Source organism: Musa acuminata, chromosome BXJ2-10, assembly GCF_036884655.1.
Source record: "Musa acuminata AAA Group cultivar baxijiao chromosome BXJ2-10, Cavendish_Baxijiao_AAA, whole genome shotgun sequence".
In the NCBI taxonomy this organism is placed as follows: Eukaryota; Viridiplantae; Streptophyta; class Magnoliopsida; order Zingiberales; family Musaceae; genus Musa; species Musa acuminata.
Genome location: NC_088347.1, coordinates 21,900,904 through 21,917,156, shown reverse-complemented (window position 1 = coordinate 21,917,156; position 16,253 = coordinate 21,900,904). Strand labels below are relative to the sequence as shown.

At 42.5% G+C, this 16,253-nt stretch overlaps 3 protein-coding genes across 3 annotated transcripts; 1 reads left to right on the top strand and 2 right to left on the bottom strand.

Moving 5' to 3' along the window:
• Positions 1 to 361: 361 nt before the first annotated feature.
• LOC135624485 (zinc finger protein ZAT5-like) lies at positions 362 to 1,836 on the bottom strand. Its single transcript, XM_065128144.1, has one exon. It carries the CDS (start codon positions 1,296 to 1,298, stop codon positions 510 to 512), a length of 789 nt encoding a protein of 262 aa, XP_064984216.1. The 5' UTR covers positions 1,299 to 1,836; the 3' UTR covers positions 362 to 509.
• Positions 1,837 to 6,271: 4,435 nt separating this feature from the next.
• On the top strand, positions 6,272 to 11,620 carry LOC104000191 (uncharacterized). Its single transcript, XM_009422177.3, has 2 exons — positions 6,272 to 6,649; positions 10,155 to 11,620. The coding sequence occupies exons 1-2, from the start codon at positions 6,557 to 6,559 to the stop codon at positions 11,316 to 11,318; spliced, it is 1,257 nt and encodes a 418-aa protein (XP_009420452.2). The 5' UTR covers positions 6,272 to 6,556; the 3' UTR covers positions 11,319 to 11,620.
• A 2,918-nt stretch (positions 11,621 to 14,538) lies between these two features.
• LOC104000190 (protein SRC2 homolog) lies at positions 14,539 to 15,635 on the bottom strand. Its single transcript, XM_009422176.3, has one exon. It carries the CDS (start codon positions 15,554 to 15,556, stop codon positions 14,732 to 14,734), a length of 825 nt encoding a protein of 274 aa, XP_009420451.2. The 5' UTR covers positions 15,557 to 15,635; the 3' UTR covers positions 14,539 to 14,731.
• Between the last annotated feature and the right edge of the window lie 618 nt (positions 15,636 to 16,253).

Sequence of the window (16,253 nt, the reverse complement as noted above, 5' to 3'; positions counted from 1 at the left end):
GAGCAGATAAGCATAAGCATGCAGTTCCATCTAGTCCAAGTGTGTGCTTGTTCTTTGGCCAGAGTAGGAGTTACCTACTTGCCTCTCCCTCAACTCCTCCCTTTTATTCCTTTGGCATTTAATAGCAGGGGAAGTTGGCTTGCAGACAAATCAAACTCATGAGATGAGAACCTGATCCATAGCTTTTCCTTTGTGGTGGAGAAACCTAAAGCCAACATCCTTCTTGCTGTTTCTTTTCGTTGCTTGTGCGCAAGTGCAGCTTGGCACGAGTGGAGGAAGACGAGGAGGAAAGCAACAGGAATCGTGTAACACATGAGCATATGATTGATTGCCTTTCCCTCGTAGCATCAACGACGTGAAGTAGAAGAATCCAAAGAATCGATTAAACTGTTGAATTAATTTGATTCACATGATGTTCGTAATACCAATTTTCTATGACCGACGAAAACAAATACAGAATGAAGGAGGAGAGATTTTGAGGTGTTTTCTTTCGTATGCTGATTGATGGCTTAGTAATGGCAATCCACCAAAGCCGATGCCGAGAATACAAGCGGCTGCTGGAGCTCGAAGGGGAAGGGCATGGCGGACGAGGTGGGCCGCGGCGGCTCCTCGCGGTCGTCGTCTGGTGGTGCGGGGAGGTTAAGATCCAGCGAGAGGACGTGCTTCTCCTTCTTCGCTTCCGGTGGCTCTGCGGGCGTTATCGGACGGTGACGCCGCATGTGGCCGCCGAGGGCCTGCCCGGACGGGAACTCGGACCCGCATATCGAGCACTCGTGCACCCTCGGCTTGTTGCTGCCCGCACCGGCGCCGGTGTTGGTGGCGCTCGGCGTCGGAGCCGGCTTTGAGGTCGAGGAACTCGTGCTGATCTGCACACGATCCTCTTCTGCCTTTGGCTTCTTGTGGCTCGTGCGATGCCCGCCGAGAGCCTGGAAGGAAGGGAAGCATTTGTTGCAGGTCTTGCACTGGTAGACATCAGGCGCGGCCTTCCCGGTGGTCGCCATGGCGGTTTCCTCCGCTGCTGCTTGGGTCCCTGGTGGATCGGCATCCAAGGCACGACCCCGAGAGAGGAGGATGAGGCAATTGGCCATGTCCTCCTCTTCCTCGGTGGTGCTGCTGGAGAGCTCGGCCGACGAGATCGACGAGGCCGGGGCGGCCGCGGCTGGCCTCTGCCGCTTCGTCCTCTTGCCTTTGACGACCGGGGAGGCGGTGGTGAACTGGTCACTGTTGCTGCTGCGGTTGCCGTAATCCATGGCTTCCTCGGCCAAATCCGTGTTGCTTTTCTTCTCTTCTGAAGACATTGGAGAGAGTAGAAAGAGACAAAGAGTCGAGAATCGATACGGTGAATGTGAAATGGAGTCTTCTATATAGAGAGGATGGATGAGCAGAGTCAAAAGCAGCCGATTTAGCCACCGTGAACAGTAACGGTGAACGAGTCTCAGCTGTCCTTCCGTTTCCAAGCTCACTTGCTCACGCACAAAGGCTTAAATATAGGCACAAGAGAAACGCTAGAGAGAGAGAGAGAGAGAGAGAGAGAGAGAGTAGGGAAAGCAAGGAATAGTTTGGGGAAGGGGGGAAGTGGGTGACAATTGGAGAGAGAAGAAGGGAGAGCTGACGCTAAAGATAAAGGAGATGGACTGTGTCTTGAAACAGTGAACACTTGACACTTAGCTAACATTTGCTGAGAGGAAGAAGACTTGTAACCTAATAAACTACATGTGGAGAGGCTCATCAATATGCCAATGTGGACCACACTCTGCCTCCTCCACAAGTCTTTAAGGACATAAAGGAATATTATTGGAGTGAACAATAATGTTTTTTCTTTTTTTTTTTTGGGGAGAGAGAGATAGAGAGAGAGAGAGATTCTGTCAGCTTTGAAGTAAACATCCAATCCTTTTTGACAAGGATTCTTGATGATAGTTCTTGTTATTATGTGAATTGTGATGTGCTAATTCTAAAAAATATTTATTTTAGGATGCTGAGCATTTAATCAATATCAATTGTTGAGAATATGGATTGAATAACAAAGAGAGAGAGAAAGAGAGAGAGAGAGAGAGAGAGAGAGAGAAGTCAATTATATGATTTAATATTTTCATAGAATTAAGCATTATATTATATTCAAATATTGTTATCCAAATTAAACTCAAACTTTTATAGCAACATTAAGCCTCCTATACAATTTTTGTTGAGAGAAGTCAATTTCTCAACAAGTAATACACAGATTAATTTTCAGCTACTAGTAGTATTACAGCAATCATGTTTGGGACTGACAAAAGAGGTGGTGGTGGTGTGAGCAAACATTCACTGGTCTCTCTCTCTCTCTCTCTCTCACTCTCAATCTCTAGTCTTTGTGTTTCCACACTGAAGGAAGAAAAATAAAGAGAGGTGAACCAATGCACTTAGTTAAGTAATGAGGATCGATTGACTTGAGGTTATTGAAGCCTCTACACATTCCACATGTTTGGATATAGTAAGCCTGAACTGAGATGATGCTGGGGATGGAGTTTGGGTGGTGGGTGAGCTTTGGGATTACTAAATTGTGGAGGACAAGTAAACGAGAAGGGGTGGGAGATGAGTGGATTCAGGTGGACAGATTCTTGGCGTGACGAAGTTGCTTGTTCTTTTGGTTGGTTGTGTGAGGCACGAAAGGGAGAAGGAGAGGCAGCTTCTCATCGGTCTCATGCTATGAGATGGTGGTTGTGGAAGCAAGGCATATGGGGTTGGTGGGAGATGGCTTCTTCCCTCCCTCCCTCCCTCCCTCCCCCTCTCCTTCCTTCCTCACTTCTCCTGCAACCCAAACCAAGAATAACTTGCCCAAGTTGACCTAATATATGCCATTTCATGAGACTGAAGGATGGCTTTCTGTGCATGTAAAGGAGCAGTGAGAGCATCATCATCTGTCGTTGCCACCCTCATAAGAACAACTCACCAGAGAGAAAGAGAGAGAGAGAGAGAGAGAGAGAGAGAGAGGAGTAATAAGCTTGTGAAGGTATAAGAGTATGAGAAGGCCATCGATCACTTCCACTAACCAAAATGATCAAACAAAAACAAATAAGGTTATGGAATTGTTTTTTTTGGGGAATAAATCAATATTTATTGAAAATATGAGAGAAGATGAATTTAAAACAAAATTGTATGTTGTAAAGGATTGAAATTGATGTATGTATATTAAACATGATCGATTTGTTTTTGACTAATCATCAATACAGTTATAATATGGTATCAAAGTAAAATACATATAAATTTTGATCTAAATAATTGATGTGTTTGAGATAAAAAAAGTAGTGTAAAAGGAATATATCGTAAATGATTGACGAAGTCGGATGATAGACTTAAGTTTTTAGATTGAATTATTATCATCTTTATGTATATTAATCTCGACTAGTTTCTATCAAAGATGAACTCAATGTAATCATTCAATTTAAAATACTAAAGTTATTAGTTGAAATCTTATATCCATTTTTTTGTTCTATATTTCAAGCTTTTTTTTATGCTTTATTATAACTGTTGAATTTTTACCACTGTTAATTGAAACCATAAAAGCTTGAGCTCCAAGTTGTACTTCATTAATAACTGGAAAGAAAGAAAGCTCAAGAACAGGAGCTTTGGGAGCTGAAGTTGGAATTGATAGGTGCTGTTGTGACAGTGGCAACCTTCAACAGATGAACCCATAGCCATGCCTCTTTCTGCAACTTTAGGTGGACTCTCCCTCCAAAATATGTGTGTGTGTGTGTGGAAATGTGGAAGGAGACAACAAAGAAAAGTTGTAGCTAAGTAGTTTGTTTGTCTTTCATTTCTGGGAAAGAGATGATTAGTCTTAGGAAGAAGGGTAACACTTTGACAAGGAGGATGATAAATCTTCTTAATATTTTTCTAATAATTGTTTACTTAGGTAAAGAGAAAAAAGAAAGAGAGAAAGAAATTTTCATAAGCAGTCACATCATTTTTTTTTTTCTTTCTCTATTTCATGCTAAATTTTGTAAAGTCAGCCAAAGATTTATATCACTATCATAACACTTTTTCTATTTCTTCTCTTCATTCAAACATTAGTAGGTGGAGGATGGTGTCAATCCTATTGTCTCAAAATCAATCAAACTAGATAATGATTTCACTAAACATGACTTGTGACCCTCAAAATAGTAATCAACCAAAGTTTCATGCTATGTGGAAATAGGAAAGGCAAAAGGATGGGATAGAGACTCTTTTAAGGTAGACACCAAACTCATCATATCTTCTTGCTCAAGTTGGTCAAACCTAATCCAATTAGACTTGATCAAATCAGTGCAACTTGAGTCAGAGTTGAAATTATCATCCAAGCCTGTTGGGCTTGTCTCCATGTCTAATAAAATCTAAATATCGAGTCATGTACAAATTGACCTATTAACAAAGGCCATGGCCTTTGTTGATTAGCCCTATTAGAGATTAAGACAAGATATATCATTAACAGACCATAACCTTTGTTAACTAAGGTCTATCGGAAACAAATAATGATATAAGGAAAAAACAATAAGAAAAAGGTACCGTTGAATCATGTTAAAGCGCTCACGAGAAATTATCCATGTTGAGGTGAGCTTCAAAAAATGATTCATGCTTAAATAGAAAGCAATACTGATAAATGTTTATTTTTGTTTACTCATTTTTTTTCTATATATTTTTTTTTATTTTTATTACAAATAAAATTAGAGGACTGGTTTTAATATAATGATAAGGTTGTTCTTTTCATTTGATTTATGAAAATAATCTTCATAAATATTTAAAAATAAAACTATATATATATATATATATATATATATTGATGGGAGCCTCTCGCAGAGCTGTCATAGACTTTCCAACTTGGAATCCAACATGCCTATCCACTTGTTGTCGTGGTGAACACACAAGCGAATGGATTTCCACAAACACATACACCATCGTGCGCATGTCATGCCTTCATGTAGATTCCCGTTGCCTCCCACTACATCGCTTTTGATAAGGGGCATCATAAAGGGAGGCTTTCTCCTCCCTCACGCTCGGATCGAGCTGGACGCATGCATGCGTGCGTTCTGCCATGTACGAACGGCGGACTGCGGCCTCCGCGCGGCTCGGCCCCTCCTCCACACCACAAAGTGCAAGCGGCCAGAAGAAGAAGAACTTTTTCTTCTGGGTGGGGGGGAGGAAACAGACGAAGAAGGTCGGCTGCTTAGCTTCCCAAAGTCTGGCAATGGAAACTCGAAAGTGGCGAGGGCCTACAGCTACAAGAAGCTTTGTTAAAGCGCCATGGCTTTATATCCTCTCAGTCCCGCAAGGCCACATCTTCTCTGGAACACAGCTGTTGGATACTCTTCTCCGGAGCTGGAGCAACGAAGCTGTCTCTCCTCCATCATCTCTCTCTCTCTCTCTCTCTCTCTCTCCAATCACTGCCTCACCATTGGCACTCAACTTTTGAGATGAACTTGCAACCATAATGGATTCATTGATCACATGAGCTGCACGCTCTCTAAAAGTAGGTGCTTTGTCACGGTTGCATTTCCACAAACACCTTTCGAGCTTTGTTTTGGCACATGACCTGAGAACACTCTTTCATGTCTACAGTTCCTTCCTCGAGGTTATTCCACTAAACATGTATCTCGGAGATCCTAGCACGACTTTTAAAGCCGGATTGACGCCTAGGGTTACGTCTTCCGTGCCTAACTCGATTTGACTAAACAAGTATATTAGCGTCTAATGACTCCGCTAACGTCAGTTGCGATCCCCGCGCCTGCACCCCCGCATCTTCGTCACCCATCGCCCCACCCGACCCCCTCCTCTCCGCTGGCAGGCAATCATCCATCTTCATTTCCATGGGCCCCACGCATCATGTCACACGTGTCGATGCACGAATCCGGCTTTTTCCGGTGGACCCCGCTTCGGGCACACGAATGGGTAACAGCGAAAGTTCCGAGGCGAAAAGTGGGATAAAAAGAAGAGGAGTTTCCCAAACACGGAATAATTAACGGAATCGAGTCCTCGACGCACACGTGACGCATACTCATTAATTTTCCTTTACTACCCCCATCTTTTCATTTATTTACACTATGACACTCATCGGCATCTCGACCGGTCGTTGCTTGTGATTCGGCGTTTCAACGGTCGAGATGCATTTAAGATGCCCCCATAACCATTGCATCGGTTAATAGGTAAAGTGGTAAATTTGTGCCCGACTTAACGCCTTTGTTTAGTAGCGTGTTTGACCGTCTCTTCTCAGTTCTCACACCCTCTTCGAAGGAATTTTAAGATTCTTCTTCAAATGGTTCTTCGCTATTTATCCATCATTTTACCCCCCCGCCTGCTCCTCCAACTCCTACTCCTCTCTCTCTAACACCGATCCCTTCCGTGGGCGAATCGGGCCGCGAATTATGGGAATTTCTCCCGGTGTTTAGGTGATTTTGGTTGGGGATTTTGGTATTTGTAGTGCCCAGTTCTCGTTCTCCAACGGGATTGAGCTGTCCTCGTCGAATTCGATCCGCGATTGGCGAAATTTTGGGGAGCTGGGGAGGTTTTTGGGGCGTTTTTCCTCTTTCGGATTGAGGAAGAGGTAGAGATGAGCGGAGCTAATAATAGCGTGGAGACGGTGAATGCGGCGGCGGCCGCGATTGTCTCTGCAGAGAGTCGAGTCCAGCAAGTTACCGTTCCGGTTGGTTATCATCTGCTTTTGCATTTTGTTCTTGCGATCTATGTTCTTGATATGGCTGTTAGTGTTACCTTTTAGCTTTGATTAGTTCAGATCTCTGACAGTTATATGCTACTGTGAATCTTTTATATTTTAGTGATTTTATTTAATATTTGGTAGGATTACTGGTAATGATCTCATTGTTTTGACTTTTAATAGTGCTTAATTTTATGATTTTAAAGGTCAATTTTAATTCTACGAGTTAGATGATAACTGCATATTAGATGTAGGTTTGTACTTTCAAGATTTCGTTTAATTTCATGGGAAGATATTAGTGGTTTAAAGTTCGTGATCATGCATGGTTCCATACAATATTTCTTCCACTTTTTTATGCTATTGATATCATTCGATTGGTACTTTCCAATCTTGGCCATTGTTATGAGCTTTACGAACCATGGACCTGTGGAACACATGATGAACCCCATATAAGCTTCAGACTACAACTTAAGTCGTGTTGTACCGCAGGTAAAGTGTGGTGCAGATGACATATAGTATTAGTTTTCTTTTACTTTTTTTTTTTTTGCTTGTGATGTATTAATTGTGTATATATGTTTTTGTGGTCGTATGTAATTACTGCTTATTATTTGCCTCTTGTATGGTTGAGACATGAGATTGATTGATTGTCAAGCAACCGATTTAGTTATAAAGATCTATTTAACATTAACAAAATAAAAGTTGTACTTCTGCTTATTGCCTTTTTTCCTTATCTAGGACATGTCCTCTGGGCTTACATAAGTTTGTCTGGTGTTTGTCCATCTGGCAGTATCTATGTGCTTCGGCAGATGTGCATGACTTATTTCTTTGGATATGACAATAAGTAATTTAAGGGGTGCCTTAAGCTTATTAGTTGTACTAATTGACGTTCCTACTCGAGTTTTTCAGAAGAGTGCTGTCTTTTATCTTGTCTGAGGACTGTATAAGCAGTGTCTTATTCGTTTAAATTGATTTGAGCAATACTTAACTTCTTCACTTTTCGAGCTATTTTACAATACAAGGATTTTGGGGCTTATTTCATAAATAAAATTGAACACTTTGAGAAGATGGTGGGCCATGTCTTTGCTCTGCAAGTAACTGTTTCAGAGAACAACTTATCCTCGAGGACAATTAAAAGTGAAGCTAAGAGTTGCATGTTCGTCCTTGATGACAATTGGTGAACTCAGATGAAACTGTCCTTTTCGGCAAAACCTGATGATGCCTGGTCTAGGTTATGGTAGGCTGACTGATGTGAAGTTGAGGTTTAGATTTGTCGTAATGAATAAAGTCTCTAACCATCCTTTGTCTTTAGAGTCTTAGTTGCAGAGAGAATCCAGCTTTTGGTCAAATCTGGAATGGAGAGCTAATCAATTGGACAAAGAAAAGCTTTATACATGAATTGCTGGCATATATTGAACATATATAGTTTTAATGTTTATTGTTTCCTTTTATTTATATTCTCTTACTTTTGTTTGTTCTCTTTGCGTACTGCTAGTGTAAAAGCATGCGCAAGTGCAGAGTCTCACAAGAATTTCTTTGGCATGCCTTTCGTGTACATATCATTGGCCATTGAAAGGCATGCGTACCAAAGGCATTCCTCTGCAATGTTATATTCTTTTGTTTAATTAATTTTTTTTACTAACTATCTATATGTTTACTAGTGACTGCCACTGGATCTGTATCATTTGTAATCACTCTAATTGTGGTCATTATTTGGTTCAAATATATTCTAGATGCACAACAACAAAACTGTGGCTTACTACCATCTTAAGTTTTGAACAACAATAAGATATAATTTATTAATACAAAATTAAATAATAGTCTTTAAGAATTAAAAAGATAAATGCCAAGTGTCATGTTCTCTTATTTCTTGGTGAAAATGGGCTATTTTTTGTCACATTTTTATTTGTCTAAGGGGACAAAAAGTTCAAGTTGTGGATTAAATTCTGAACAAGCAACTCCTGTTCTAATATAAGCAGTTGTTTTTTCCCCCAAAGTTCAATATTCAATGGTATCAAAGTCATAAATGTTACAGCTAAGAGTCTGATAAGGATATAAACAGCCGATTTTTTGTTCAAGTAAGTTGGGATCATGATCTCGATGAAATCCTACTCTATGAAGGGTTGTTCAGCTGGAGGAAAATAAAAAAACTAGTATCCACGAAATCTGATGAAAATAATCTTTTTTTTAAGGCTTGGACCCCATTTATTCTTTGTATTTATAACTATCTGTATGTGGAATCAGTTGGCAGCAGAATACCACATATTTTAAGCCAAACTATTCCACTGGTTGATATGGGCCAACTATGGGTGTGATATCTTTGGGCAACAAGTTTGCCTTATCCATGTCAAAACCTTTCTACATGAACCTTCTTGTACCTACTTTGGCTGCTCCAGTGGCCACAAAGAACCAATAGAACTTATCCTTGTTCAACTCAATATTCATTTGATAGCTGTTACTGCTTAAGTGCTTATTTATGTTGTTTGTAACTTGTTTTAATATTATTTTGATACCTAATGTAGGGGTATGGAAAGATATTCCTTGTGTTTTAATATACTTCTTACCAGTAAACATGATTGTTCCCCCCCTGGTGATCTCAGTGACATCACTTTCATCTGAGTTGATATGTTATGCTTCTCCAATGGCATAAAATGCAGAAATATTTTGGAGTCTTGTCTTTTCTCTTTTTTGGGTTTGTGTTTGGGGGTGTGTCAAAGCTCAAATTTTAGAGAAACTATACTTGCAAATATTGGGCATATAAACTCCAATTCTTTCCAGGAAGAACATATGTGATATTCCTCTAGGAGGATGGAACAAAGAGTTAGCTTGACCACATTGTTGGCGAGGCCAATCGGTACATTGATTAGCATCCTTCGAAGTATGATTTGCACAAGGCTTAGAACCCAAACCCTCTTCGAGATGAAGAGGGGATCTAATCAGTAATCACTGAACTAGTTGGGGTATGGAAAGAGTTTTCTTGAAAATTTGATGTATAGATTCTGACCAGTCACATCCAACAGAATTGTAACCCAGAAACTTTTAAAGATGAGGAGGTCAAGGGAACCAACCACTGAACTAGTTGAACTACAAGGAAAGTCTGTGAATCCAATAAGTCCAAACCTGGCGAACTTCTTTTTATCCTCAGTGAGATTGGACTTCAGATTCAAAAGCCCATGACATTTTTGCCTCCTTTTTATTCATATAATATTCATGTTTATGTTTATGTTTTCTGACATCAGTCAGTCTGAGCAACCTTGGCTCTGCTCATTTACTGAATGGGTTGGTGTGAATCCATCAATGGTCTTACAATATCTTAGTAGATGGTTTTTTTTTTTTACTTGTCATGGAAGTAGCATGTAGTCTTTATACCTACATACCGTAAGTATGCTTATTTGTTATCTATGCATGGTAATTAATATGTGGCTCACAGTCTATGCTAGTAACAGCTTACCGGTTTGGATTTCACCCTCACTCAGTTTGTTCTTTTAACTGCCAGAGAAGAAGATGGACTGCCTGGTTAAGCGTGTACTGGTGCTTTGGGTCTCATAGGAATGGAAAGCGCATCGGCCATGCAGTCCTTGTACCTGAACCTGCATTTCCTATGTCGGATACCCCTGCAGTTCAAAATCCAAACCATCCACCAGAAGTGAGGCTTCCATTTGTTGCACCTCCTTCCTCTCCAGCTTCCTTTTTGCCATCCCCATCTACCATGCAATCACCAGCTGGTTCTCTTTCGCTCTCTGCACTTTCACCAAGTTCTTATTCTCCCAGTGGTCCAGCTTCCATCTTTGCGATTGGGCCCTATGCAAATGAGACTCAATTAGTTTCACCCCCTGTTTTTTCCACCTTCACAACTGAACCTTCCACTGCTCCTCTTACACCCCCACCAGAACCTTTGCATCTCACAACACCTTCATCTCCTGAGGTGCCATTTGCCAAATTGCTGACTTCTTCCCTTGACGCAAATTGCAAGAAGAGTGAGGCCTATGAGTTCCCATACTACCAGCTTCATCCTGGAAGCCCAATAGGTCGCCTCATATCGCCAAGTTCGGCATGTTCGGGTACATCTTCACCTTTCCCTGATCCTGAATACCATTCTGCTGTTGATGTCTCCTTCCAATCATTTCCTGTTTGTGAACCACCAAAAATCTTCAGTGCTGAAGAGATTGCCGCTCGAAAACTTTTACCCCAGCATGCTCGAAATGGTGGATCACTTTTGGATGGCCAAATATCAGCAGCTGCATCATTTGTGGACTCTGCTATCGTGCCTAAGAATAATGAACACATAATGGATCACAGAGTATCATTTGAATTAACTGCCGAAGAAGTTACACGCTGTTTGGAAAGGAAGGTAGCAATCTCAGGTGAAGGTAGCTCAGAAACATTGACTGCAAGAAATGACAGAGCTCTACCGACTAGTGAACCAGATAACAGTCAGAGTGTTGGCATTGATGATACCTACACCGACTTGCCGGAGCAAGTACAACCTTCTGTTACCCTCCCTTCAGTTAAAGAATTCAAATTCGATAATTCGGATGGGGTTCCTTCAGAGCATAGTGTTGGTTCAGACTGGTGGGCCAATGAGAAGGTCGCTGGTACAGCAACTGAGCATAGGAAGAATTGGGCTTTTATTCCAATGATACAGCCAGGAGTAAGCTGATCAACTATATATTTTGTTTCATGTCCCTAGGATCCTTGTCTCAAGCACAAGAGAGCCATGTTGGGATCAGAACCATATGTGAATATATCTTTCCAGTGAAGGGGTATGTATTCGACTGCTAGACTTGTTACAGGAGGTCTATCTCATCTTGCATCAAACGGAAAGAAGAGAAGATTTTGATCTCTTGATATGAACTGTGTTATACTTTTAAGAATAGTATTGTTGCCTTCTTGCTGACTAATAATCAGAAACACCAGCCCTTGTAGCATCTCTCGTTGTTTGGAAGCATAGATGTTTTTCCAGAGCTTTGATGTATCTGGTGCTGATTTATCTACGGTTAGCTGTTTCCTTCCTTGGCAACATCTGCTGCTTGGATGTATATTCACATTTTGTCAGGTTCATTATCGTTTTGGCCGTAATCTGGAGGAGAGGTGCCGATGACCCTGATCAACTCCTCTGCCAAACCAGAACTCTTTAAACAGGAGATGATCTCAGGTCAGCCCCTAAGTGGAGACTAATAAGTGATGCCCTTTTTACATCTTGGGAAAAAAAATATTGTCGTCTTTTAATTCTTTTTATTCAGTATCAGAAACATAATTTTAGCATAGCACTCCTTGCAATACGCATTTCTCCTATTTCTTTGTTGGATATGGCATGCATCTCTTCCTGTTGCTTTCCATAACTTTGTCATAGATTGCTATTGTTTGGCCTTTTTAGTGTATAGATTTTGTTAGAACTCTGAAATTACGGCTCTCTCTCTCTCTCTCTCTCTCTCTCTCTCTTCTTGGCAAGAATGCCATTTTACTGTTCAGGATCTTGTATTTCATCTTGCACAAGGAATTCTCAGGCTCCCATTGCACAGAATAAGAACAATTTTAATGTGTTTCTACTTTGTTTTTAATCGCTTCATCTAAAGAATCCGATACTCCAGCACATAAGCCCCGCCTGTGGCTTTAGCCTGGAGTACGCTTCCCTTGATATGTTATTTACATGTACACACATATGGCTGGCAGCTGTAACAACCATTAGCATGAAAGAGAGAGAGAGTTGCAGCACTTGAACTGTAGCCACAGGATTCGGGAAGAAACACTTAATTATGTCTAGTAAGACCAGAAGATGAATTATGGAAATATGAGCCGATTCAGCATGTTTCAGTCACTACAGTGTGTTTAGACAGAACTTACACAAGTAAAATCTGTCTTCCAGCGACTCCCCAAGAACCGAAGCCTTCCCTCCCCGGAGAAGTTTGTAAATGCCAAGAGCTAGAAACTTACCAAGAAGCTATTCTACATGAGAATAAGAGTGAGTGGGTTAAAGCCATGCAAGAAAAGATGAGATCCTTGCTTGAGAACCACACCTATGACTTGGTAAAGCTGCCGAAAGAGAAGAAAGCTCTCAAGAATAAGTGGGTTTATAAATTGAAGACTGAAAATAATAGTTCACAACAAAGATACAAGGCACGACTAGTTGTCAAAGGATTCAGTCAGAAGAAAGGTATTGATTTTGAAGAAATATTTTCTCCGGTTGTAAAAATGTCCTCTATCCGAGTTGTTCTTGGTTTGGCTGCCCGCTTGAATTTAGAAGTTGAGCAACTTGATGTAAAAACAACATTTCTTCATGGTGACTTAGAAGAAGAAATTTACATGGAACAACCAGAAAGTTTCAAAGTCAAGGAAAAGAAAATCTGGTATGTAAGCTTAGGAAAAGCTACACAGATGCAGACATGGCAGGTGATACTGATTCCAGGAAGTCCACTTCAGGATTCTTGATGACATTTGCAGGAGGAGCAGTCTCTTGGTAGTCTAAGTTACAGAAGTGTGTTGCTCTATCAACCACAGAAGCAGAATACATAGCAGTTACTGAAGCCTGTAAGGAAACTTTATGGATGAAAAAGTTTCTACAGGAATTGGGCTTGAAACAGGAAGTATATACTGTTTAACTGTTTACTGTGACAGTCAGAGCGTCATTCACCTCTCCAAGAATTCAACATACCATTCTAGATCCAAGCATATTGATATGAGATATCACTGGATTCGTGATGTGCTTGAGATGAAAGAATTACAGTTGGAAAAGGTGCATACCAATGATAATGGTTCAGATATATTGACAAAGTCTTTGCCTAAGGAGAAGCTTGAAGCATGTAGGCGAAGAGCGGGCTTGGTACAGCCCACCATATGAGCTGGAGGGGGAGAATTGTTGGTCCAGCCCATATGTGGGCTTGGACAAATTTGGGCCATCAGCCCAAATCAAAGAAGAAAGGGCAAAATTGAGTGAGAGTGCAGTGAGCGTGCAGCGGCGGCATGCAAGAAAAGAGGAGAGAGAAATAGAGAGAGAAAGATTAGGTTTCTGAGTTTTCTGCTTGACGATTGGTGGCTAAACGTTGTCAGTTTCGGTCCAAATTTTATGTGGAGAATCAATTTTATGTGGAGAATCCTTCGGTGTTGGCCCAAATTTTATGTGCAAATTTTATGTGGAGAATCCTTGCAGCAAACTCTACAATCCTAACGGTGTTGGCCCAAATTTTATGTGGAGAATCCTTGCATCAAACTCTACAATCCTAACGGTGTTGATCTACAGTTTACCCTCTCTAAGGTAATCCACACTCCGTGAGACCTAGAATTCTCTTTCGAGGAGATCCATCCTATGTGATGAAGATATGCTATTCTTGAGCCAAGATCTATGATCTTGATGTTATTCTGATCCTCAAGTTATTCTAGAGAAGACCTACTGTAAACCTGTTATCATTATTATTGATAGTGGAAATTTGAGGTGGACTGCGGTCCTGTATTTTTCCCACATTGAGTTTTCCACGTTAAAAAGATTTGGTCTCAGTGATTGATTTATTGCTCTATTGTTTATGCTGTGCTGATTGATATTAGCATTTTTCATATATCTTCTTCTCAAAATGTGATAGCAAGAATCCTCCTTCGAAGAAGGAGTTTAAAATTTATAGGATAAAGAGATATGTATATTCTAAAATTCTATATGATGTGTATTTTTAAGATATATGACATCTCACTCTTATAAGATCAAGCTCAAATTTTAATATAAATATATTTTATTTTTAAAATTTAATATGTATATATATACGAAAAGAAAGAGGGACATGTGCTTGGTTTTAATGGGATAAGTAGGAAATGGATTTAGCTAATGTTTGGAGGTTGATTAATTCCTTTTATGGTATGTCATCTACAAGATTTAAGTAGCCAACACCATTGGATAGACGAATCATAGCTTCTTCCATAAACATCGTCACACTGCACTCTCCAATTTATCACCATTCGAACGGCTTCAACACCTCCCGAATTCTCAAAAGGAAAACAAGCAATAAAAGAAGAAAGAAGGAAAACATTTATACCATCATCATCGACACCTGACAACAGTGTAGGACTTATTTCCCTCGGATCGCGCGCTCAGAAGTCATCGCCACCGAGGTCATCCTCCACCCTCTCCGCCACATCGTCGGCGATCTTGTCCTCGGCGTAGTCGATCCCCTCCGCCAGCGCCAGCCCCCCCAGCATCCCTGCCGCCGCCCCCACCGCTAGCCCCGTCCCCATCCCAAACTTTGACTTGCTCTTCTCCTCCTGCCCATACGCCATTGTCGGCTGCGGCGGCGCCTGAGCCCCGTACCCCACCGCCGGAGGCGCGCCGTAGGGGTAATACCCCGCGCCGGTCGGTGCCCCGTAGGGGTACCCCATCGGCGGCTGCGCGTAGGGGTACCCAGACGGCGCCGCGGCGTACGGTGGCCCGTAGCCGTAGCCGGCGCTGGAAGGCGGGTAGTCCCTCGAGGTGACCTGGCCGTAGGGCGAGCCGTAGTATCGGGCCTGCTCCTTGACGGCAACCTTGATCTCGATCTTGCCCTGGGGGCGGCCGGAGGGACGCTTGAGCTTGAGCGCGCGGACGAGCTTCCCGCTGAGTCCGACCTCGTCGAGGACGTCGCGGAGAGGGAGTCGGGCGGAGCCGACGAGGGGCTTGACGCCCTCGGCGGCGCCGGCGTGGACGACGTCGAAGGCGAGGGTTGCGTCCTCGATGGGCAGGCCGGGCGGGAGGGGCAGCGTGAGCTTCTCGTCCCACACGGGGTCATCGTCGTCGCCATCCACGGCGACCTTGGTGGAGCACTTGGCGGCTGGGTCGACCCAGGCAACGACGTAGGGCTTGAGGTCGCCGTGGCGCCAGTTGACGTTCTTGAGGTTGCGGGCGGAGGCGACGGTGACCTCCACCTCGTAGCGCGCGGCCATCGCCTGCCTTCTTCTCGAGCTCTTCCCAACAAGACAGTAGTAGAAGCGAAACGGAGAACGGGAACCCTAACGTCGCGATGGAAACACACTTATAGGGATGTCGAGATCGGGGAGTCAGTTGCGAACCCCTGAAGCGGTCAAGGGTGTGTTGCGTCAAAATTGGCGGAGGTATCTTTTGCGAATCTCAACCCATGTGGTGTGACTTCATCCAGCCGTACAATGATGTATCCTTGGGAACATAATCGTTTGAACACCCACCGGAATGCGGGCCTCAGATCCGTCTTGGTCTAACTTAGATGGGCTCAGATCCATGAGCCCAAAGAGACCTGGCTTGGATCTTTAAGAATCGTGCATATGGTATTAAGCTCGTGCCAAGTTTAATTCAACCATTCCGACGAGTAACCAAAGGCAAGAAGACACACATGATCACAAGCGGACGATGGCACGCATCCCTGTCAACTGCCAACTCCACCTTCGAAGGGGCTATTTTAATGCAGACATCACCATATGATAGATTAGATTAGGGTGTCAGGCTTAGAAAACCTGTCTGCAACCGAGACATACTACAAAGACCAAAACCTTGTCACGGCTAGAAGAAGCTTCATCAACAAGAGTAGGCTTGGAAGCACATAGATCGCGTCCGTGTCCGGCGACCATCAGGCAGGGTTGGCAGAGCTGTGATCGTTGTCCCCCACCC